Source organism: Perna viridis, chromosome 2, assembly GCF_037379345.1.
Source record: "Perna viridis isolate PV_CMFRI_1.1 ecotype Kerala chromosome 2, ASM3737934v1, whole genome shotgun sequence".
NCBI classification, from domain to species: domain Eukaryota; kingdom Metazoa; phylum Mollusca; class Bivalvia; order Mytilida; family Mytilidae; genus Perna; species Perna viridis.
Genome location: NC_142446.1, coordinates 24,977,969 through 25,002,383, shown reverse-complemented (window position 1 = coordinate 25,002,383; position 24,415 = coordinate 24,977,969). Strand labels below are relative to the sequence as shown.

Here is a 24,415-nt window from a genome sequence, read left to right as displayed (position 1 = left end):
AATCTCAGTTTCCGCTATATAGATGATGTATTATCTTTAAACGATCCTAATTTTGGGGATTTTATACATCGCATCTACCCCAAAGAAATTGAGGTAAAGGATACTACAGACACTGTAAAGTCAGCCTCATATCTTGACCTACACTTAGAAATTGATGGTTAAGGAAAACTATTGACCAAACTTTACGACAAACGTGATAACTTTTCATTCAAAATTGTCAACTTTCCTTTCATCTGTGGCAACATCCCTTCAGCGCCTGTGTATGGACTGTTCATATCACAACTCATGTTATGCCAGAGCTTGCGGAGACTATGCAGACTTTTTGTATCATGCTAGAATTCTAACAAATAGGCTTCTGGAGCAGGGTTATGTTGCTACATGATTGAAGTCATCACTACAAAGTTTTATGGCCATCATCATGAACTCGTGAATCGCTACGGTGTATCCATCTGCGCCATGAAAACTGATTTGTTCAACGTGTCGTAGTTTTCCTTTCCTCTTTCATCTACCCCAGACTTGACTTTTTATGAGCAACTCGGCAAGTGTTTCTAGAAAAGCAGAGGATGCTTACCCTACTGGTGCACCTGGTCTATACTCCCAGTTTTTAGTGGAGTCTGAGTTTGCTTTTGTTACTTTGTATGTATGATTTTAGTTACTCTATGTTCTTTGTTGTAAATGTCTGTATTCCATGTCTGGTCTTTGTCCCTGGATTACATTCTTTTGATTACCGTTATAACCTTGATTCCCTTAATTACTCTTTGACATTTTTTACTATTTTTGGTTTTTACAATTTTTTTTTTATAGTATTCAGCCATTATCTTTAAAACTATGATATGATAGAAAGAAACTTTCAATTGCTGAAAGTCCTTCCAAAGTCTTCTTGAGTCAAAATTGTTGGACAACTTCTTGTTAAATTTATTTCCTTTGAAAGGCAAAATTCTCTTAAAAACTAATATGATTTTGAACTGAAACTTTTTTGCAGGTTTAAATTTTCATATAAAATACTGTCAGTAAAATGTTCTGGAGTATCAATTTTTTTTCCAATGGGGAAATAACTGTTAGTAAACACTTCATTTTTGAGTGTCAGTATTGTAGTGCATGTACCTGCAATTTTTGTTTATTTGGTCATGAAAACTGTAGTTCACTTCATTAACAAAGATGAGTTTATCTGAAATAAACATATTTTTTCAGCGATTTTACTGCTCTTCAAGTTTCGAGGTAAGTTGAACTATATGTACATGGTATCTTATCAATATTTTGATAAAATCACAAACATATAATGAAGTCCTCATTTATTTGAATGCATAAAAAATAAGTGAGATAAACTTCTGTGCCTTTAGTCACTCTGTCTGCTTAAGTCTTGTAAAATGTTGACTATTAAAGATTTAGGAGTGCAGTGAGGAAGAAGTTCTACATGTATGCACTTGCATTTTATGCCCGTTTAATGTTTTGGGCTGCCCGTTGGCACTTGGGTTTCTTGCTACACCACGAATAGTAGGTAGTGGATTTTAATTAAGTAGTGTTTTTGTAAGAATCATGCAAAATCTGAAAAATGTGATACACCCCAAAAAAGGCTACATATTTTTATTCTTGTAATTAGGTTGTTTTATGGGTCTATACTATGAAATGTGTAATTATTCATTCAAATCTGCCTGCTCTTATTAGATAATCCACATTGAAAATCCAGTAGATTCTATTGTATTTGAGTGCCATTAACAGAGTTATCTCCCTTAATTTTGAAATCTACTGTGCATTCTTTATAATTTTTATCTCCTAAGAACACTGGTTATATGAAAAACCACATGTTAATTTCTGTTTATTATGACATTTCAATTAAAGTATCAAAAATAAATATATGTAGGCTTTTTACCCATGAATCTCATTTTGCATGATCCTTAGCTGGAGTGCTACTTAAAATTTTATAAAAAGGTTCCAAAAAAAGAATAGTCTGTAGGATTGGTTTTGATTTTGTAGAATTTAACCCCAACTATTTAGAAATGAAGGTCAATAAGGTAGTGACAACCTGCATTTTATAAAATAAAACTTTATGTATAATACTCAAATATAAGAAAACTGATCTCTTTGATTTTGTACCACATTTGATCTCATTAAGGTATAAATTGGATTGAATTTGTTTTTTTTGTTTTGTTTTTGTTTTGTTTTTGGTTGTTTGTTTTTTTTCTTTAAAAGAAACAAAGTGCTGTCTTTTATCCTATTGTAATAACAAATGCTGAAATATTTAATAATTAGAATTAGCCATTATTTATCAGCTGAAAACAAATTTTCTGTGATGTCATTCAAAAGTGTGATGTTACTATGTATAGAGTTTAAAATGTCCCATTAACTTGATTTTAATATTTTTTAAAGATTTATTTTAACTATAATAGTATTTGTAACAAACATTCAAACTGAATCATTTCAACTATAATGATTTACCCAATAAAATATTTCTTTTTTAAAAGAAGTGTAGTGTCTGTGGTTGCAGAAATTAACTGACTAAATAACCTTTTTGAACACATTCAAATCCATACATTTTAACCAATCAGATCAATTAGTTGATGATATTCTGCAATCGTTTCATGATTTGGGATCTTGTATCAAATATTGAAAAGTGGAACTACTATCGATCGCGTCAATGAATAATTGTGGACGTTGGAATCTTGTAATTTTAAAAAATGATTCTAGGGAAGTCTATTTCAGGCTTCATTTCAATAAACAGTCACATCAAAAAACATGGCCGCCAATTCTAAAAATAGAACATAGGGGTCAGACAGAATTTTTTTCTCATTTATCTCCAAAACCGTTAGGTTAAGTCATATTCTGACACAGGTTAAAGTGTTCAGCATGGTGAGATCTGTCTGAGGTTTAATTTTCGTTGTAATCTGTTAAGCTATGCTGGAGCCCCTTTTTGACTTTTTTTCTTGCTATTTTAGCTCACTTAGACTATGTGATCTATTACCATCACTTGGCATCTGTTGTTATCGTTGCCATTTGACCCAGAAGTGGTTAGTGAGACCTATGCCATGATGGAGTTATTGTCCTTTTTCAACGTTGGAGTTATTGCCCTTTTTTTTAACTTTATTTTGCTATTTTTAGCTCACCTTGCCGAAGGCTATTTGATTTGTCGTGATCACTTGGCATCTGTCGTTTTTGTTAACAATTTTTCAAAACTCATCTTCTTGACCAATTGGAACTTAATTGGGTATGAATGTTCCTTTAGATGTCTTGCTTAGAACTTCTGTCGGGATTTTTGATCCATCAAAAAAACATGGCCTCGGTTACTAAAAATAGAGCATATGAGTCAAACAGTAGTTTTTTTTTGCTCCATAGCTGTTAAATGATGAGATCTGTCTGTGGTCCAATTTTCATTATGATATGTTAAGCCATGTTGTAGTTATTGCCCTTTTTCCCCATTTTTTGCGGTTTTTAATGTTATTTCTTTCAAAACTCTTCTCCTCTTATACTATGTGATCAATTGGAACCAAACTTAATATGAATATTCCTTGGGGTATCCTGCATAGAAATGATGTGGGAAGTTTTGATCCGTCGAAAGACATGGGCGCTGTTACAAAGAATGGAACATAAGGGTCAGACAGTATTTTTTTTGTGCTGTTAGGTTGAGAAAAATTCTGACATAGGGTAAAAGAGTTCAGCATGAGATCTATCTGTGGTTTAATTTTCGTTTTCATCTGTTGTAGCTATTTTTAGCTCACCTTGCCAAAGTCTATGTGATCTATCTCGATCTTGAAATTTGTCAGGATTTTTGATCCGTTGAAAAAAACATGGCCGCCATTAATAAAAGTAGAAGAATTGGGTCAGACAGTATTTTTCCAGCATATCTTCAAAACTGTTAGGTTTAGCAAAATTCTGACAGCGGAAAAGTGTTCAGCACAATGTGATCTATCATGTGGAATGCCACAAGTGTCTTATCTGGTCAGCACTCTTTTTTATATGCTGTAAAAAGCTTTGATTATCTCAATGCAAGGCTTATCAATTTTTATGCAGCACATTGTGAAAAAAGTTGATGGAATTTTATGGTTGAATTTTCATTTAATTTTTTAAGCCATGTTGGGGTTATTGCCCTATTTCAATGTTTTTTATGCTATTTTTTTAAAGTTATTTCTTTCAAAAATCTTCTCTGTCCCTACTTGACCAATTAGAACAAAACTTGGTATGAATCTTCCTTGGCGTATACTGCAGAGAACTGAAGTGGAAACTTTTGATCTGTTGAAGAACATGGTCGCTATACTACTGATAGAACATAGGGGTCAGACAGTAGTTTTTCGGATTTACAAATGTATCTCCAAAACAGTTTGGTTTAGCCGAACTCTTTCAATTTCTGAGATGATCCTTATATAATAAGGCCTCCAAAAGTTTTCGGATGACAACTTGTAGGAGTTACTGCTCTTGGAAGATGAAACATTGTGCTTTTTTTTTAAATTTTCAGCCAATATCTTGAATACTATAGATAGACAGAAACTCTCAATTGGTGAAATGATCCTTATGATAATTCTTACCAAAATCTTCTAAATGAAAATTGTTAGACAGGCTTTTTAAAAAATTTATTGCCATTGAAAGACAAACTTTAACAGGTGAGCGATTCAGGCTCCTTGGAGTCTCTTGTTTGGATAAATTCTGACTACGTAAACTTGAAAAATTCATCAAGAGAATATCAGAAGTATAAATTGTGATAATACTAAAGAGAAAATACCAAATAAGCAATTTTTAGCTTCCCTGGCCGAAGGCCATTTGAGCTGTTGCCATCACTTGGCGTCTGTTGTTTTCGTCTTAGTCGTTGTTTGTCCATCGTCTATAACAATTTTTCAAAACTTGTCTCCTCTGACACTATTAGATGGAACCAAACTTGGTAGGAATCTCTCAAAAAACATGGGTGCTGTAAATAAAAATAGAACATTGGGGTCAGACAGTATTTTTTTTGCTCTGTTAGGTTGAGCGAAAATCTGACATAGGATAAAAGAGTTCAGCATGATGAGACCTGTCTATGGTTTAATTTTCGTTTTAATCCGGCATCTGTCGTCTGTCTCGAAATCGTTATGTATAACCAAACTCTTTCATATGCTTAAATGATCTTTATTATAAGGCCTTCAATAGTCTTCGGGGATCAAAGTTGTCAGGCGACTCCTTGTAAGAGTTTTTGCCTTTGAAAGATGAAAAATGATGTATTTAAGGTGTTTCTATTTCAATGGGAAGATCCTCTTGTATTTCTTCTAATTATTACTACTTTTTTTAATGCCGCTCAATTGTCCTGCTTCTGATTAAATCGTTTCATGACAAGAATGTGACAATCTTTTGCAGTCTGAGATAACACTTTGGAATTCACCCTGTGAGAAGTGATCATTTGTCGTTCCAGAGTTATCTGCTCCATAACGGAAGAACTAATTATGTGAAAATTTCTTAAACTGTTAGATGTACACAGAAGCAGAAAGTTCCAAATTGTTCAGAAACAGAGGGCTGTACTATTTGACAATATTTCGAAAAGAATTGAAGTTTCCCTAGTTATGCCATTTCGTGACTTACAATTTGGTTAATCACTTAACCTTAAAACCATAAGTCATACTGTTATACTGGAAGACAACATTGTTGTGTCAACTGACATGTTCACGGCAAATTACTCACACATGTAAACACTATTCATACACTTTCTAATTAATTACAAATATTATTTAAAAGTACATAACTTGTGATTTATTTTGACTACTTTTGAACATCGCACACACATATTATCCATTTCTAATGCATAGACCTACTTTCAGTGTGTTTTTTTGTACTACATATAGGGATAACCATTTGACCTGGAAGTGATAATTGAGACCTTTTCTTTGGATACTTTATAATTACCTCCCTTTAATTTCTTCTATTTTTAACAAAAATAATAAATTGGTATTATTAATGACAATTTTGATGAAATTAACAAGGAAAAATATAACATTTTTAAAGATACTACTAAATTACTGTTTCTTATTAGTTTGATATTTATTTTGTGTATTTGATAATTGTCAGAAGCATAACCATTTAGAATATATGCATGAAATAAGTCATTATTTCAAATGTGGCATTTGGTCATCTCTTTTAGTGCAGAATAGACAGGAAATGGATAGGAAAGAGCTTACAATTGTTCTTGAACAATTGACCTTTAATTTTTTTTTTTTACAGTTTTCAGTCAGTACCCTGAAAACAATAATAGATAGAAACTTCCAAATGCTGAAATGATCCTTATGATAGTCCTACCAAAGTTTTTTTGAGTCAAAATTGTTGGACAACTCTTTGTTATATTTATTGTCCTTGGAAGACAAACTTGAACAAGGTGAGCGATTCAGGCTCCTGGAGCCTCTTGTTTTCATAATCTTCAAAATGGTTATGTTTAGCCAAATTCTGACATTGGGTAAAAATGTTCAGTATGTTGAGATCTATCAGTGGGCAAATTGTTGTTTTAGTCTGTGAAGCAGTGTTGGAGTTATTGCCCTTTTTCGATGTTTTTTTTTTTTAATTTTTAAACTTATTTCTTTCAAAAATATTCTTTTCTGACACTGCTTGACCAAACTTGGTATGAATCGTCCTTGGGGTATCCTGCATGAAATTGATGTGGGGATTTTTGATCCGCCGAAAACCATGGCCGCTGTACTAAAAATAGGACATATGGTTCAGTCAGTAGTTTTTTCATTTCTGTCTTAAAAAACCATTAGGTTTAGCCAAATTTTAACAGGGTGAAAGTGTTCAGTTTTAATCTGTTAAGAAGTAATGGAATTGTTGACCTTTTTTTTGTTAATTTTAATGTTATTTCTTTCCAAAATCTTTTCCTCTGACACTACTTGATCAACTGGAACTAAATTTGGTATGAGTTGTGTCCTAGGATATCCTGCTTAAAACAGTTGTGAGGATTTTGATTCCTTAAGAACATGGCTGACATTACTAAAAATAGAACATAGGGGTCAGACAGTAGTTTTTCGCATATATCCTAACAAAGTATTTATCCTATATTATCTTAACAAGTATTGCATCTTTTAATAAATGAATGCTCTACTTCCCACAATCATTATTTCCACCAAGTTTCACTTTTGATTGTTTTACTAAATTTGAACAGGTCAACTTTTTGTAAGAAACAGTGCAATTGCATCCGTGTAGTGCAACCTTAAGGTGTTCTGCATAGAACTGATGTGGGGACTTTTTTTTTCTGTCAAAAATATGGCCACTATTACTTGAAATAGTTCCAAAGGGTCAGTCTGAAATGTTTGGCATATAACTCCAAAACTGTAAGGTTTAGCCAAATTTTGATAAGGTTAAAGTGTTCAGCATGATGGGATCTATCAGTGGGGAAATTTTCAAGTAAATCTGTTTATACATATTATGTTTATTGCCCTTCTTTGGCATGTTTTTTGCTATTTTTAATGTTATTAGTTATACAAAAAACTGCTGGACAGAATTTAACAAAAATTGATATGATTGTTCCATAGATATGAGCGTTAAAAACTTTTATCCAAGAAAAAAACCATGGCCACTTTAACAGAAATGGAATGTCGCTTATGAGCGAGATGAGTGAGCAGGTCTTTAGAGCCTTTAGTTATAAAAATCCAACAAATACTATCTATATACCGAGGGCTTTGTTTAATTTCCTTATATCATGATTGAAAGCGGTTGTATCACTTGTAGTGAGCCACCCCTCACAAATTTCTTATGTTTTTATTAGTTATATATGCACGTATTGAAAGTAACTTTAAAGATTAATGGTGTTTTGTTTCAGTTTTTCCAGAACTACAATCATTAAAGGCTGTGTTCAAAGATAATCATTGTGTTATCAACAAAGACGATAAAACACATACTTACAAACTTATTGAAGGATGTAGTGTAGATGTTGTTTTAACATATAAATCGCTTTTTTCACCAACACAAATTAATATTAGGAAAGTTGCTACTAATCATATGCCAGAGGACAAGAACAAAAGGAAGAAACATACATTGGAAGGAAAGATTGAGATTGAAAAACACATTGATAATGGACCAAAAGGAATATTTTCAGTACCTGTAAAAGGAGGTTCACTCAATGTCCCTCACCTTACATATTCTGACAGTGGAACCTATGAGGTTGATATTGTAAATAGAATAGGTGTATCAAGCACCTTGAAGGAAAGATGGGAAAATATAACTGCAAGATTCATGTACTTTATATATCCTAAAATAAATTATGATATAGAATACAGCAACATCTACAAAATGGAATTCATAATTTGTTGTGAGTATTGTTTCTTTATGTGTTTGCTAGAAAATTAGGGGCCAAAACAGGGCCTAAAACTAGTATTCATGGAATTTCTTGTAAAAGCAGGGGAATGTCAATGATATTGTTTCACAATAGTCCATATCACAGTGGTCAGACTTGGATTGATTTTTGGGGTAAAGACTTGAATTTTTCAGAAATTAGGGACCAAAAAAGGGGGAAAGAAAATTGTCAAGACAACAACTTTACTATAATTTATTTTTTATCTTTTTAAGTCGCCGACCACGAAGTGGAGGTGACTTACTGTTTTTACTGTGTTTCTTATTATTATTATTAAGTTGCCAACCACGAAGTGGCAGTGACTTATTGTCTTTACTGTGTTTCTTCTTATTATTATTATTATTATGTCGCCCCAGACGAATGTCGGGGAAACATATTGTTATTGTACTGTTTCTTATTATTATTATTATGTTGCCCCAGACGAATGTCGGGGTGACATATTGTTACTGCACTGTTTCTTCTTCTTCTTATTATTATTATTCTTATTATGTCGCCCCAGATGAATGTCAGAAGTGGCAGTGACTTATTGTCTTTACTGTGTTTCTTATTATTATTATTATTATTATTATGTTGCCCCAGACGAATGTCGGGGTGACATATTGTTACTGCACTGTTTCTTCTTCTTCTTATTATTATTCTTATTATGTCGCCCCAGATGAATGTCGGGCAACATATTGTTATTGTACTGTTTCTTATTATTATTATTGTTACTATTACTGTTTCCTCCTCTTCTTCTTCTTCTTCTTCTTATTATTGTTATTATTATTTTTCTTCCAATGATTTTTGTCCAGAGTTTTTAGAGAGCATCACTGAAGGGAATGACTTGGAACTTGGTATGGAGGTAGATGGTATTGAGAAAGGGTGCACCAGAAATTTTGGCGAAAAAAAAAATGGCTACTGTTTCCATGGAAACGTGAAAAGTTAATAATCTAGGACATTGCAATATCTCAGAATCCTAGGTGGCTAGAAACTGCAAATTTGGTATGGTGGTACAACTCAATGTGCCTAATAAAATTAAGCAAAAAAAAGTTTTAAATTGATATGTTGTCAGTTACCATGGCAACGAAAAATGTGAAAATTTCATGGATACCAAAATCCACATTTTTCTCACTCCTATAGCTTTTTTTTATTCTGTAAGCAATTTTAATGACACTTTGTTGTATGCTGCTTCTCATTAATATCTCAGAATGTGCATAAAAATTTTTCGCTGATATGTTGCCATTTTCAAAATGGCTACCAAAGTTCATAATCTAGGACATTGCAATATCTCGGAAACCTAGGTGGCTAGAAATTTGATATTTGGTATGGTGGTAGAACTCAATATGCCCAATTAAAGTAAGCAAAAAAAAAGTTAATCGATATGTTGTCAGTTACCTTGGCAACGAAAAAATGAAAATTTCATGGATACCAAAATCATTTAATATGCAATTTTAATGAGACTTTGTTGTATGCTGCGTCCTATTAATTTCTCGTGATTGGTATAAAAATTTTTTGCCAAAATGCCGCCATTTTCAAAATGGCTACAAAAGTTCATAATCTAGTCATTGTAATATCTCGGAAACCTAGGTGGCTAGAAACTTGAAATTTGGTATGGTGGTACAGTGAAATAAGCCTAATAAAAATTCAGCAAAAAAAGGGAATTGATATGTTGTCTGTTGTCATGGCAATGAAAACAAAATTTCATGGATTCCAGAATCCACTTTTTTCACACGGCCATAGGTTTTTTATTCATTGAACAAATTTAATGAAACTTGGTAATATAATGTGTATCATGTAGACCTCAGAATCCAAGCTAAAATTCTGACAAATAGCCATTTTCCAAATGGCTGCATTAGGTCACAATCTTCATCACAATCATTGTCTTATTTCAACAACATGAATAAGTACAAATTTGAAAAAAGGTTTGTCAAAGGAGTTGAATAGGCATAACAATACGATTATAAAATTAGGAAACTTAAACGGTTGCCGGAGGCGACATTCGCTATTGCTCGCAATGGTAATTCTAGTTATTATTCTTCTTATTATTATACTTCTTCTGCACGTAAAGATGTCATAGGATTTTCTCGGAGACCGTTTATTCATACCAAACTTGGCTTAAAAATCAAGCATTGTCAGGGGTGTGCAAGCAACTTCCGGAATTTCAAAATGGCTGCTTATTTCAAAATGGCCGCCAAAACAAAACCCGGATAAATGAAAAAAAAATTACATACAATTAGTGGAACTCATTAAATGTTTGAAAATAACTCAAAACCCTGTTCTTGACTTGCTGACATCATAGGCATAAAAAAAATTAAGGAAGTCGCCATTTTTTTAAAATGGCCGCCAAAATGTCAACATTGTTCGATTTCAATGAGAAGAATTGATTTCTTGGGTAAACATGACATTTCGAATTCAATGGCAGCTCTGGCTTTTATCTGGAAGCTGCCATTTGTTTTTCAAAATGGCCACCGAAATCGGCAAAATTTAAACTTTGTTTGATTTCAATGAAAATTGATATCTAAGGCAAATATTGCATTCTAAATTCGATGGCGGCTTCAGAATTTGTCTAAATTCGACCATTTGCCAGTTTTGGCGACCTTTGTATTTTGCTTGCCAACACATTATCACTTGTTATTTCAGAATTTTGGAGGGAAGAAGGAGCCGGATTTAATACCCTTTAATATTCCGAAAGTTCAGCTCCACCAATTTAAAAGATGCATAATAAATTCTTAAATTTTAAAGAATTCAATATTTTACTCAATACAATGGATAGGGCATTTACCAATTTATGCATCTCAGAAAAATGGTGCATGTCGTTTAATTAAGCAAAATAATGCACATACAATACTTGTGTAACACATGTACACATAATCCAGACTGTACATTGATTTAGCATGCGGGAAATCTTATTACGACACATGGACCAAAGACGGTCACTGAATTTTACCAGAAATTTTTCCGTAGGAGAAAGCTTGTTTCAAAGACGAATTTATGAAGTACACAACACTACATTTATACCTCATATCACAAATATATTCGACCCTATATGGTTTTAAGGAGTTGCGGCTCAAAGAAATTGGTCTCTTCCTTTAGTAGCGTAGATACATGAGAACAATTAAAATGAAACCTTTTCATTAGAATTTATGATTGCGAATAGTAATAAATTAATGTGGGAAAGTTTGAAATAAATGCATCTTTATAGGTATTAACTCTTCCGCTTTCAGCTGGAGCATCCCGACATTTCATCATACATTCCGTTATCTCCAATTGTCTTGTTCGTCTCACGGTGGGAGCTTAAAACCTGCCACTTTCGAAATTTTCGCCATTCATCAGTCATAATGATGGGGATGAAAAGGGCAGTTAAGAAGCCAAGAAGTGACAAACTACAGGCCTTGGTATTTAGAAAACGATAATATATAATTGCATACATGCAGGTATGAAAAGACCGTCTTGATAAGCCCTGCATTTTGAGACCAAGTTTACATCTGTCAGACCGGCTGTTCAATAGTTACGACAATTTAGATGTTTTGCAGCATGCGGTTTGTGACGTTGACAGTATTGTATGACCTTGACCTTGTAACTTTTTTCAAGGTCTAGTAGCCTTAAGTTATATGACTAACGGATCTGGGGTTTGTTATTTCATCATCTTTCAATAATCATTGTACTCAAAAAGAGCCCTGCAATTACCCATATTGTTTTGTAATTTTGTTGCATATGTTCTGTAGATTATCATACTGTTTTAAGATTTGAGATATCGTCTCTTGTTTTGGATCTATTGAAATTTTAGTTTTTCAGAGCGGGAGTATATATTTTAAAATCCACAATAAACACACAAATGTTTATGACAAAGAATGAACGATCTGCTCAAGTACAACTGTTTGACTAAATACCAAGGACCAATAAAAAAACAACAACGATACTTCATCAACTTTAAACTTCCATATTTTCCAATGCTTTTGTATATTTCATCAATACCCATTTATAATTTGATTGCGTCATTTTTTTAAATTCGTCGAAGGAGGTCATGAACTATATCATTTTGAAGGTCTAAATGAGCACATTTTAAAAATTTAGAGTTTAAACCTCAGTATGTCTTAAACGTTTGAAGAGTGGGGTCGTTAAGTGCAAACATTTAATGTTCTAAGAGGGTAAGGGTGTTGCATAACAAATGAAAGGTCTTAAAGTGTACATCCGAAATATCGATGTTTTGTCCCGAAACAAATGAGTTGGATGAGGTCAATGGGTGCAAAAATATAGTATTTTATATAGTTATGTTGTCGCATATTAAAGTAGTGGTCATAATTACAAATTCAAATTCATATGGCTAAGAATGATGTGTTTACACTAGGGTTGTCAAAATTATCTGAAATTACTAACCAGTAAACTGGTATATTTTAATAATAGGGCAGTTTCTCATAGTATTTTCTATTTGATTTGATATTTGAAATACACATACATTAGTTGATTAAACTTTATATATATGTCTGACAAACATGTACAACATAAAAATGTGAATGCAAGTGTATACATGGTGGAGTCTTATTCATCGGTTTAGTATTCGGAATGTAATTTTTGTTCAAGAAAAAGTTTAGATGACAGAGAAAGATGTTTTAAGAACTATTAAAACAACTTTAAATGTTGTAATTAGCCCCTGGTCAAGTAACTTTTGCTTGTCTTAATTGGGTACTGCCGTTACCACCCCTAGTTAACACCGTTCTGTGATCAGTGAAATCAAAAACATTTTATTAAATTAAAAGCAAACACATAAATTATACATGGGTTAAAATTGGAAAAAAACTGATTTTAATAACAATACATTCCAATAGGTATGGTGTCAATATTTGTGCTATTTATCGTAAAATTTTCTGTTTCCAGTTTTACCTAAAGTATTTATTAAAGAAGATATTATCAGAGGTGAAACAAAACAAATTGACGTGGAAACCAAATCAAAGATCAGTATTGACAATACAGTAGGAGACAAAACACATAAATTTGAAGAGAGAATATATTCAGATGTTAAATCAGTTGTATGGTTCAGACTTAATGACGAAAATCAGCCAATTATTATTCATACTGATGACACAAATAAACATGGAGAAATTCATAGGTACATTGGAGGTGACATGAGCAGTCCTACTCTAACTATCAACCAGACTTGTATGGGAGATGGCGGTAAATATTGCTGTGTCGTTGTGCGAAATAATGGAGAGATGTCAAGTCTTGGTTGGGAACTCAGAATTATACCTCAAGGTAAATAAAATATCTTGGCAAATTGGGTCTTTAACACTCTTGAAAATTTGAAATGGTACTAATAAGAAAGAAAATGTAGTTAAATTTCCAAAATATAAAATGTTTAGTATTTTTCTCTTCTTTGTGTAATCAAACAAAACATCATGTAAAATAGAGTTTTTACATGACTGTTAAATAAATTGAGGTCGCATGACGGTATGGCACTGTCATCATCTGAAGACGTTTCATTCAGGTGTTCCTGCACTCTGTTAACTTTAAAAATTCATGTTTTCTGATTAGGTCAGTTTAGTATGAACCACTTGTGCCTGGTCAATCATATATGATATGCTTCACTTCACTGATTTATGCATATGCCATCACAGTCACAGCCTATTGACTTTATTTCTTTGTAAGACAATCTGGTAAAAAATTCTGTTAACATCGAGAACTCATGCTAGGTCAATGATATTTTGTGTTTAGTTGCATTAACATCATTTGATTACAATTCTATGTCTTTGTATACATATATGCCCTTGCAGACACTAGAGTGATGACTGTGAGCTATTGCCATCACTTTGCGTCATTCGTTATAGTTGTTCGTCGTTGTCGTTAGCAATTTTTCAAAGCTCTTCTTCTTTGACACTACTTGACTGATTAGAACTTAACTGGATATACATGTTCTTTAAGATATTCTGTCTAGAACTGACGTGGAGATTATCGATCCGTCGAAAAAAATGACGGTTGTTACTGAAAATGGAGAACAGTTGTCAGACTGCAGTTTTACGGATATTTCTTCAAAATCATTAGGTTTAGCCAAGTTCTAACGAGGTGGGAGTGTTTAGCATGAAGTGATCTATCTGTTGTCAAATTTTCATGTAAACCTGCTAACCCAGAGTTACTGCCCCTTTTGGACTTTTTTGTTACTTTATTACTATGATTTCCTTCAAAAGTCTTCTCCTCTGACACTACTGAACGATTAGAACCAAACATTGTATGAATGTCCCTTAGCTTATTCTGCTTAGAACTGAAGTTAGGATTCTTGATCAGTCGAAAAACATGGCTGTTGTAACTAATAATAAAACATTGAGGTTTAGTATCCAGCATGTTGAGATCTATCTGTGAACAAATTTTGCGGTTAAAAGCAGTTTGAGTTAATGTCTTTTTTTGAATTGTTTTTGGATATTATCTCCTCCCGTTAATCTTCTGGACAGAATTCAAAGAAAAAAACTTGGCTGCTTCAAAAGAATGTAATCCAGGGACAAAGAATAGACATGGAAAACAGACATACATAACATAAAGTAACTAAAATCATACATACAAAATAACAAAAACAAATGAGCAACTCGGACTCCACTAAAATCTGGGAGCATGGATCATGTGCACCGGTAGGGTAAGCGTGCTCTGCTTTAAAAAAAAACAACACCCGTCTAGTTGCTCATAAAAAGTCAGGTCCGGGGTAGACGAAAGAGGAAAGGAAAACTATGACACGTTGAACAAATGACCTTAAAACTTCTGTAGTGATGACTTCAATCTTGTAGCAACATGACCCTGTTCCAGAAGCCTATTTGTTAGAATTCTAGCGCGATACAAAAAGTCTGCGTAGTTTCGGCAAGCTCTTGCATAACGTATGAGTTGTGAAATGAACACTCCATACGCATGTGCTGAAGGGATGTTGCCAAAGATGAATGTTCTCAATTCTGAATGACAAGTCATCACGTTTGCAGTAAAGTTTGGTCAATAGTTTTCCTTTAACATCAATTTCTAAGTGTAGGTAAAGATATAAGGATGACTTAACAGTGGCTGCAGTATCCTTTATATCAAGTTCTTTGGGATAGATGCGATGTATCAAATCCCCGAAATTAGGATTGTTTAAAGTTAATACGTCATCTATATAGCGGAAACTGAGATTAAAGGATCTTGCTAAACGATATTCTTTCTTTCGGATAAGATCAGCTATAAAGTCAGCCTCATACAAGTGAAGGAATAGGTCAGCAAGTAGAGGAGCATTCACACTGGACAAATATATTGTCGATTAAAAATTCCAGCATTTTGTAAACATCTTTATATTTTGAAGATGCTTTAGAATTATTTCTTATAAAGTATAAGGAATCTCTACCAAGAATTATATATTTGTATCTAGGTGTACCATTTTGTCTTTTTGAAAAGACAACGATGTATGATGTTTTTTAGTCGGGATTTTAACTTGAGTATGGGGAATAGAAGTATACAGTGTTGAAAAATCATAGGTTTTAATGCTATTATATTCTGACAATAGTCTTGAACTGATTGTCTTCCATGATCCACATTGAATTAATACCACTACAGGAGTAACAAGTATTGTGATGGGACTGCAGACCCTCTTTGACAGTTGTGAATATAGAAGTTAAAAGTATTATAAGAGGTTTGGTGGTGCATTTTGCAGATCCAGCTATGTAACGTTGTTTGTTTTGATTCTTGTGATGTTTAGGAATCCAGTACATGGACAGTAAATCACAATCATCGAGACCAAAAGAAGATAGCACAGATTTATGGTTTTCCACAATCTCTTCTTTGGAAAGTGTGGTAGCAGTATAGGTCTTATCACTGCTATTATTTTCTATGTCTACCTCTGATAATAAAAATTGGTTGTCAAACGTTTTGCAGACAAAACAATGTTTTGGGCTTTGTCTGCTGGTACGACAACATATTTGTCATGTAAGTAGACAATGTTTTTGCTACATCGGGGTCTTTGAAAACTGAAGTAGCATTTTCAAAATTAAAGACCTCATGGCCTTTAACCACTCTGACAGAGAATCAATGTCTTGTTTTCGTTTTATTCATTTTCTTGCGTACTCCATGGCATCCATAAGAAGTTTCAAGTTATAATTTCTATTTTGGAGCTAGGTTCATGGTACTTGGGATCTTTAGAAAGGATATTACGCAGAGATTTGTTTTCGATGTTGATTAAATCTCCCGTAACAACGTGAAGGAATATGAAATAATTAGTATGAATTTTGTCTTTGAAATATGGGGGAAATTGATTGGAAACAGTTCTGTGATGGGCTGGATGTTAGCCAAATTAATTGCATCTATACTGTTGTTGACGAACAGTAGTGGAAGTAATGGTCGTTTTTCTTCATTTTAACTTTTCACAAAAACTGGTTTAAAGAGTCTGTGGAAACCAATATCCAAAATGATAGCAACAAGTGTGTATAATGAGGAGGTAGGTTCAGAAACAGGAGTGTCAAGATTTGTTTTGTAAAGGGAGTGTAGTAGCATGGGAAGCATAGAATAGGGTTTGGTTCTAATGTGATGAAGTCCAGGAGGTTTTTGTATGAAATGAAGGAGACCATCTATGGAGACATTTTGTAACATAGATGATGTATATTGGCAATGGCCTTGACTCCTTTCCTGTCAAATAAATTCATCATATTTATGATATTGTTATATTGGCTTGAAATGTTCCCTATACATTTTATAGCTTCTTATGATTCAGATGTCAATCTATTACCTTTAAAATTCTGTTTGGAAATTTTTTAACCGATTTGGTTTGAAGAGTTTACAAAATCAAAACATGGCTGATGTTACTAATCTTAGAGCATAGGGCTATCAACGTATAATATTTTAAATCTCAAAAACGATATAAGATAGAAGAAATCTAAGTCATCTTTGGCTCTTTAGCTTTGAGATCTTTTTTTCCTTGTAAAGTTCATGATAACATTTTGGAGTTATAGCCCGTTGTCGCTTATTTTGCCTTTTTTGGCAGTTTTAATTTTGAAAACGGAAGTAGACTGGATTGATGTAAAATTATCAAATATTCAGTTATTCAATATCTATTTTTGACCTTTCCTGGAGTTATGGCCCTTGAAAGTGTTATTTTTGATGTTTTCAGTAGTTTTTGCTTATTATTTAAAAAAGCGACAGCAGATTAACAATTAATTTTAATTGATAAAATGTTTAGTATTTCAGTATCTTTTTTTATGCGAATTCATGATAAATCTGTTGATCTTTCTTGGAGATAAGATTCTTGAAAGTGTTATTTTGGCGTCTTTGTCAGATTTTGCCTTTTATTTAGAAAATGAAAGCAGATTTATGATTAATATAAATTGATAAAGCGTTCAGTATTTCTAACTCTATTGTCACTTCTTCGAGTTATGGCCATGGAATGTTTCATTTTGAACGTTTTTCTCTGTTTTAGCTTTTTGGTAACAACACAATAGCCGATTGATGATTAATGTAAATTTATGATCTAAGATTTGTGCAAATTTGGAAAAAATCTGTTGACTCTTTGCAGTTTTTTAGCATGTTATTCAGTTAACATAAGCAAAAAGATGATTAATGTGTAAATGTTCGGTATCATGACAAATATCTTTGAGCAAATTTGGTTAAGGATAATTGACCATTTTAAGATTTTGCATGTATTCTACTTTTTAAAGTATTAAACCAAGTGAGCGATTTAGGCTCTAGGGAGCCTATTGCTTATTTTGGTCCGATTTGGAAAATATTTTCTTTGTTGGATTCCATATAAAAAGCCTTGGCTGTATTTTCCAATCAGATTTATGGCGAGTTTGAGAATTACCGAAATCACGCGATATTTGCATTGTTTACATGCATTATCGCCAGTCCGAGCTGTATGAGAAATAATGATGCAAAATATTCTTAGAACTATAGATATATGTATAAATTGTGAATGAAGTTGATTTCTAAATTATTCTTAAAAAATTTAAAATTGTCCAGATAAGGTTTTTGTTGATTGTTGTTATACATATATTTCAAACCAAATTCAAATTAAATGATTGTGAACACTTAAAATTACCTTAATGGTCTTATATAATTGTTTAAAATTAGAATTGTCAACATAAGCATGATATATGTGGCTGTGATACATTTATTTCAATCAAATTTCTCAAAAATGACATATTTCAGCAGATTCTAATGGTGCGAACAATTTTAATGTCAATAATTGTCCAAAACTATCGTTAAAAATATTAAAATGGCAATAATAGTATCCTGTTAGTGGTTGTGACACTCATATTTCTGTCAAAAATCTTCAAAATGACATATTTTTGGAAAGTGTATGTGTGAAAACACTTTTAATATACCTATTAGTCTAAAAGTATTGTAAAAATGTTAAAATTGTCTATATCATTATTATATTAAGGGCTGTGATACATATATTTCAGACATAATTTTTGAAAAGGAGATATTTTTTGCAAATTAAATGAATGTGAACACTTGAAATATCCTTAATTGTCTTATATTATTGTTTAAAATGTTAAAATTTAAAAAAAAAGTATCATGTGTATGGCTTTGACCCATTAATTTCAATCAAATTTCTCAAAAATGACATATTTCTGCAGATTGTAAGGGTGCAAACAATTTTAATATACATATTAGTCTAAAACTTGTAAAAAATGTTAAAAATATCTATATCATTATTATGTTGATGGCTGTGATACATATATTTCAGACCAAATTCTTGAAAATGAGATATTTTTTTGCAAATTGAATGATTGCAAACACTCGAAATAGCCTTAATGGTCTTATATTATTGTTTAAAATGTTAAATTGTCAAAATAGCCATCATATGTTTGGCTATGTCATATTAATTTTAGTTCAATTACTCAAAAATGACCTTTTCTGTAACGATGCAAAGTTTTTATTTCAATAATTGTCTAAAATTCTTCTATAAAATATTAAAAATGGCAATATTATTATACTTTTCGAGGTTGCAATGAATCACATATTTCCGTCAATTGAAAGGCAATCAACATTTTTTTAAAATACTCTTGTTATTACTGCTCAATGTGTTTAATTTGTCAATATTAAAATAAATCGAGTGTCTCCGACACAAAATTATTTCAGTACAAATTTTAAAAATGATTTACGTTTAGAAAACGTACGAGCGCGAACATTTTCAATCTATAATGACCAGAAATTAAATATTGAACAAATGTACTTTCGGGTAATATTTTAAAAAAATGTCAATGAATAATGAATTGCGACACCTGTAATAATTAAAAATTACTCTAAAAACAGTTTGTTTAAAATTATTTTAATTGCTGTCATAGAATTATGATAGGTACGTTGCTTGCGGAAAAAAGCAGAACAATTTGTTTGATTGACCAATCAAAATTATACCGTCGCCCCATTCCCATTGCCCTATTCATTAACCCCATTCCCAATGCCCCATTGCCCCATACCCCATAAAATGGGAAGTTTATCCCATACAAGTACTGTAATCCAGGGACAAAGACCAGACATGGAAAAGAGATATACACAAAGAACATGAAGTAACTAAAATCATACATACAAAGTAACAAAAGCAAATGAGCAACTCGGATGGACTCCACTAAAAACTTGGAGCATGGACCAAGTGCACCGGTAGGGTAAGCGTCCTTTACTTTTTAGAAACACTCGCCGAGTTGCTCATAAAAGGTCAAGTCCAGGGTAGATGAAACAGGAAAGGAAAACTATGACACGTTGAACAAATTGTGACGACCATAAAACTTCTGTAGTGATGATTTCCCAAATAACCCAGTCCATTGTCCTGAAAGCTTTTTGGCTCCTCCTATAAAGTGTGTTTCTCTGTCGGAGAACTTCGTTTAATTGACCTGTTATGAAGATGGAAGTGTCGTAGTGCTTTATTAAGAATTGAGGTACTCATTTCTACTATAACCTCCATATGGCGACATGATAGACAACAAAACAACACAGCCCAGCATTTCGAATTTATGCTGCCTCCTCGGGTTTTGGAAATCACTATGTCTCATGGACCAAAACAGTCGATTCCTACACATTTGAACGGAGGACAATAATTCACTCTAGCTTCTGGCGAGTCAGCCGTTTTCTGACTTCCACAAAATCTACGACAAACACATAGTGCGAAATAATTGAGTAGGCTACACGCTTGCATCCAGTTATCCGATACCCAGAGCTTCTAACAGACCCTTCTGTCAAATGTTGTCTTTGATGTCGCACTTGCTGATGACAATATAATACAATCAGTTTTTGCAATATGGCTTTTTCCTGGAATCACGATTGGGTTGTATTCACCACGAAGTACTGACGAATGTTTGAGTCTACCACCAACTTCAAGAATTTCATCGCTATCCAAAATTGGATCAAGCTTAAGTATATGACTGTCCTTTGGAATTGGTTTGCTTGCGTGTAAAGACAATTTCATTTGCAAAGGCTTCTTTTTGATCTTGACGAATGACATTTTTTCAGTATCGGTATAAAACGTACAAGAGTTAGTTTTAGCTTCCTCTGAATTCAAGTTTCCTTTTTCGAATTCGAGTCCAATTTTCATTAAGGTGCACATGAAAGCATTGATCAGTGATTTCCACGATAAAAACTTGCTAAAGCACTCAAAATTTGAATTCGTGAAAGCAGTTTTTGTGGTTCGTGTGATGATTTGCGGATTTTGACGAATCTGTTTACCATTTTGTGGACAGACAAACGGATAGTCTGAATGAGAAACACTTTGATTTTGGTCCAGAAGCCAAACTGGTCCTTCAGTCTACTGACTGATATGTTTAGTATTTGTTGTGCTAATGAATCGTGTCCCTAATTCAGCTGGGTTATAAGCAGTATGAATATAAAACCAATGAGAAGGCTTTGAAATTTTGTGTATTTTTTCAACACGATTTTCAACATACATGTAGAACCTACGGGTTGAATTATTGATGTATCCCAGTACAACCTTGCTATCGGTATAATAGAGACTGTCTGTTTTGAGGTTCCATGATAGTCCAAGACTACGTTGAGTTGGCAGTGAATTGGAACATAAATCGATAATCGATAAAACAATAATACATCAAACCTATGTTAACCCACAAACATTCCGTAAGTATACGGCACAACTGTGATCTAAGCTGAACCTGATAAAAAAGTAGATTCTAGCGGAAATCAAAAGAATGTAATCCATGGCAAAAGAACAGACCTACACAACAAAGAACACGAGTTAATCAAAATAGCACGTACAAAGAAAGGGGTACTCTTTAAACCGTTTCAAACTCTAGATAAGCGATTGCTTCTGGCTATACTTATTTTTGTGTTTCTCCGCTAGTCATTTTGTAAAAAAAATAACTATCTGACAATAGTTCCAATATATTTCAGTTGTTTCAACCAGATCACTCGTAGACTGGACTCACGATATGAGGTTAAATTGTGTTTTTTTTCTCTTTTTTTATCTTGAATCTTTTCTATCTGCTTTATTGGCCTTTGGTTCAAATCAGCCTCCTCTAGGTACTTGCATTTTACTACACCTTTATGGAGTTATTTATTTCCGTTTGAAATTTTTGACTTTTTATAATAAATCTTTTAGTGAGAACCGTAAGACATAAATAATTTGGATCACCACCATTTCCCCCGGTAGATGACATGTTTTTTGTTTGTTTTTAAATTTAGCGTATTCTACCTAATAGGTCAAGGATTTATGGTGATATTACGTTTTTATCAAGCATTTTAACTGTGTAACTATGCTTGTCTTGAATAATTGAAAAAAAGATTCTTTTGACATTAGGAACCATTCATATTTTTTTATATCGTTACCTCATAAACACTCTCACCAATAAAATTAAAACTTGGGAAAGTGTATATGTTTATACTAATAAGCTCCCTTATTTTTTAAGAAATTCCAACTTTCTGTTTATAGTTGTTTGTTTAAAAAACTGGGGCTTTTTTTTCAGGTATTTGCACAGTAACGCAAAAAAAAACACTTGAACATATTAAAACGAAAGTATGGGAAGGTGAATATATCCGTATTTGTAAAATCCCTTTAATTAATTACCTCACCTGAAGGAAAGAGCCCAGTCAGTTTATGCCATCAATTTTCCTCCATCGTCTGTATTTTCACATTTTTCTCGATTACATGAAAACTGATTGACCAATTTTAACCAAATGTTTAGAGAAGTTAGTATGCAAGAGCCTATTAAAAGGATCCCGTTTCTGTTTTGCTATCAAAATGGCCGTCAGAGCTGTATTAGCTTTTGATCGGTCAATTTTCAAAGATCCATAGATGCCAATGTTTTTAAACTTCTGTCTTCAGCCGATCCACTTGTGCGACTCAGGTGACTCAGTGAATTGCTACGGCCACTCAAAGTTGGTATTGAAAGCCTATGCAAAAAACAGATTTTGGTCCATATCCCTGCTCCCAAAAAGCTCATAGTGACCAGGCTTGGCAAAAATAATTGAAAGGGAAAACTTAAACTTGTGACAAAATTTAAGTTTCTTTGATTAAACAAGATGACTGCCAGAGACTATTTCACCTTCTGATTGGCAAATGTTCAAGGATCAATTCCTCTGAGACTACGGTGCCAATTTTTGAAACTTGGTGTTAATGACCTCAATGCTCTTAACAAGCTGCCATCTCGTGCTGGTCCGGGTTTCAAAAGAATAAACTTGCAGCAGCGCTAAACTTGTCGTAAAAGGGGACTAAATAGACTGATGTGGTATTCGACAGGAGTATGAGCCTCAGCCTCGCTACAAAGGCTTAATTACCCTACCCTACCCACCTCTCCCTATTTCAAGTGGTCATCGAAATTCGACGACCCTACTATGCTTGTGTCCCACCTCATTTTTCATTTCATCTCCTTTTCATGTTCTTTTTATCATCCTTGTCATGTTCATCGCCTGAATAAAGCTGAAATACTGCTGATTTGGCGTTCAAACACCAATCAATCAATCTACCAGGCTTAAAAGGCAGTGTGTGCTTATGTCATCACTAGGCATCCGCCGTCGTCTGTCGTTAACTTTTCTTTAAAAATCTCCTGTGAAACCACTCTAAGGATTATAACCAAACTTGGTCATTACTATTTTTAGACCACTGAGGTCAAGTCACTGATATCTACATATATCTCAAAAACTAAAAGAGATATTTGAAGATAATTATAACTGTCCTTCTTTACCTCTACAAAAGTTTTCATTAGATCAAAGTTGGCAGACAATTCCAGTTATTGCCCTTGAAAGGCGAAAAATGACAGTTTTTGCAGTTTTCAGCCATTGTCTTGAAAACTATAATAGATAGAAAAAACTTTCGATTGATGAAATGATCCTTATGATAAGTCCTACAAAAGTCTCTTTCAAAATTTTCAAGTGACCACTTTCTTGCCCTTGAAAGGCGAAAAATAACAGGTTTGGCATTTTTTGCCAATATTATGAAAATTTTGTTAGATAGAAAAAGAACTTTCAGTTGATAAAATGATTATTATGATTTGTCCGACAAAAGTCTTATTTTGGGATAAAAAATTGTCAGACTAGCTAGTGTTCTTTTTAAAGACAAAAAAAAAATGCATTTGTTTTTCAGTTTTTAGCCAATATTTTGAAAACTGTAATATAAAGAAAAACAAAATCAATTCATGGAATGATCTTTATGAAAAGAACTACAAAAGTCTCCACTTGACAAAATTGTCTGAAAACTTCTTGTTAGATTTATTGCCCTTGAAATGCGAAATGTTACGTTATTTGCAGTTTTCAGCCAATATTTCGAAAGCTATAATAGATGTTCAATTGGAATGATATGTACGATAAGTCCTACAAAAGTATTTATCAAGTCAAATTGTTCGCCAACGACTCATTTCTTATTACCCTTGAAATGCGAAAAAAAAATAACATTTTTGCAGTTTTCATCAACTTATCTAGAAAAGTATGATAGGTAAAAAAACAGCTTTCATGTGATGAAATGATCCTAATGATAAGGCCTACAAATGTCTTTTGGGTTGAAGTTTTTGATCGACTCCTTGCAAGATTTATTGCCCTTGAAAGGCAAAAACTGGCTTTTTGCAATTTTTTGGCCAGTATCTTGAAAACTATGATAGATAAGAAAACAACTTTAATTTATATGATGATTCTTATGCTAAGGCCACAGAGTTGGAGGACGACCCCTTGTTAGAGGTATTGCCCTTGAAGGGCAAAAATATTGGACCAGGTTAGGGT

At 33.0% G+C, this 24,415-nt stretch overlaps 1 protein-coding gene across 1 annotated transcript in view; it reads left to right on the top strand.

The window, feature by feature from the left end:
* LOC148624204 (uncharacterized) overlaps positions 1 to 24,415 on the top strand; it is a 63,777-nt gene that overhangs the window by 34,357 nt on the left and 5,005 nt on the right. The window contains exons 7-9 of the mRNA XM_088566745.1: positions 1,192 to 1,218; positions 7,760 to 8,248; positions 13,145 to 13,519. Coding sequence (XP_088422871.1) covers positions 1,192 to 1,218; positions 7,760 to 8,248; positions 13,145 to 13,519 — 891 coding nt within the window. The remainder of the gene's footprint in view (positions 1 to 1,191; positions 1,219 to 7,759; positions 8,249 to 13,144; positions 13,520 to 24,415) is intronic.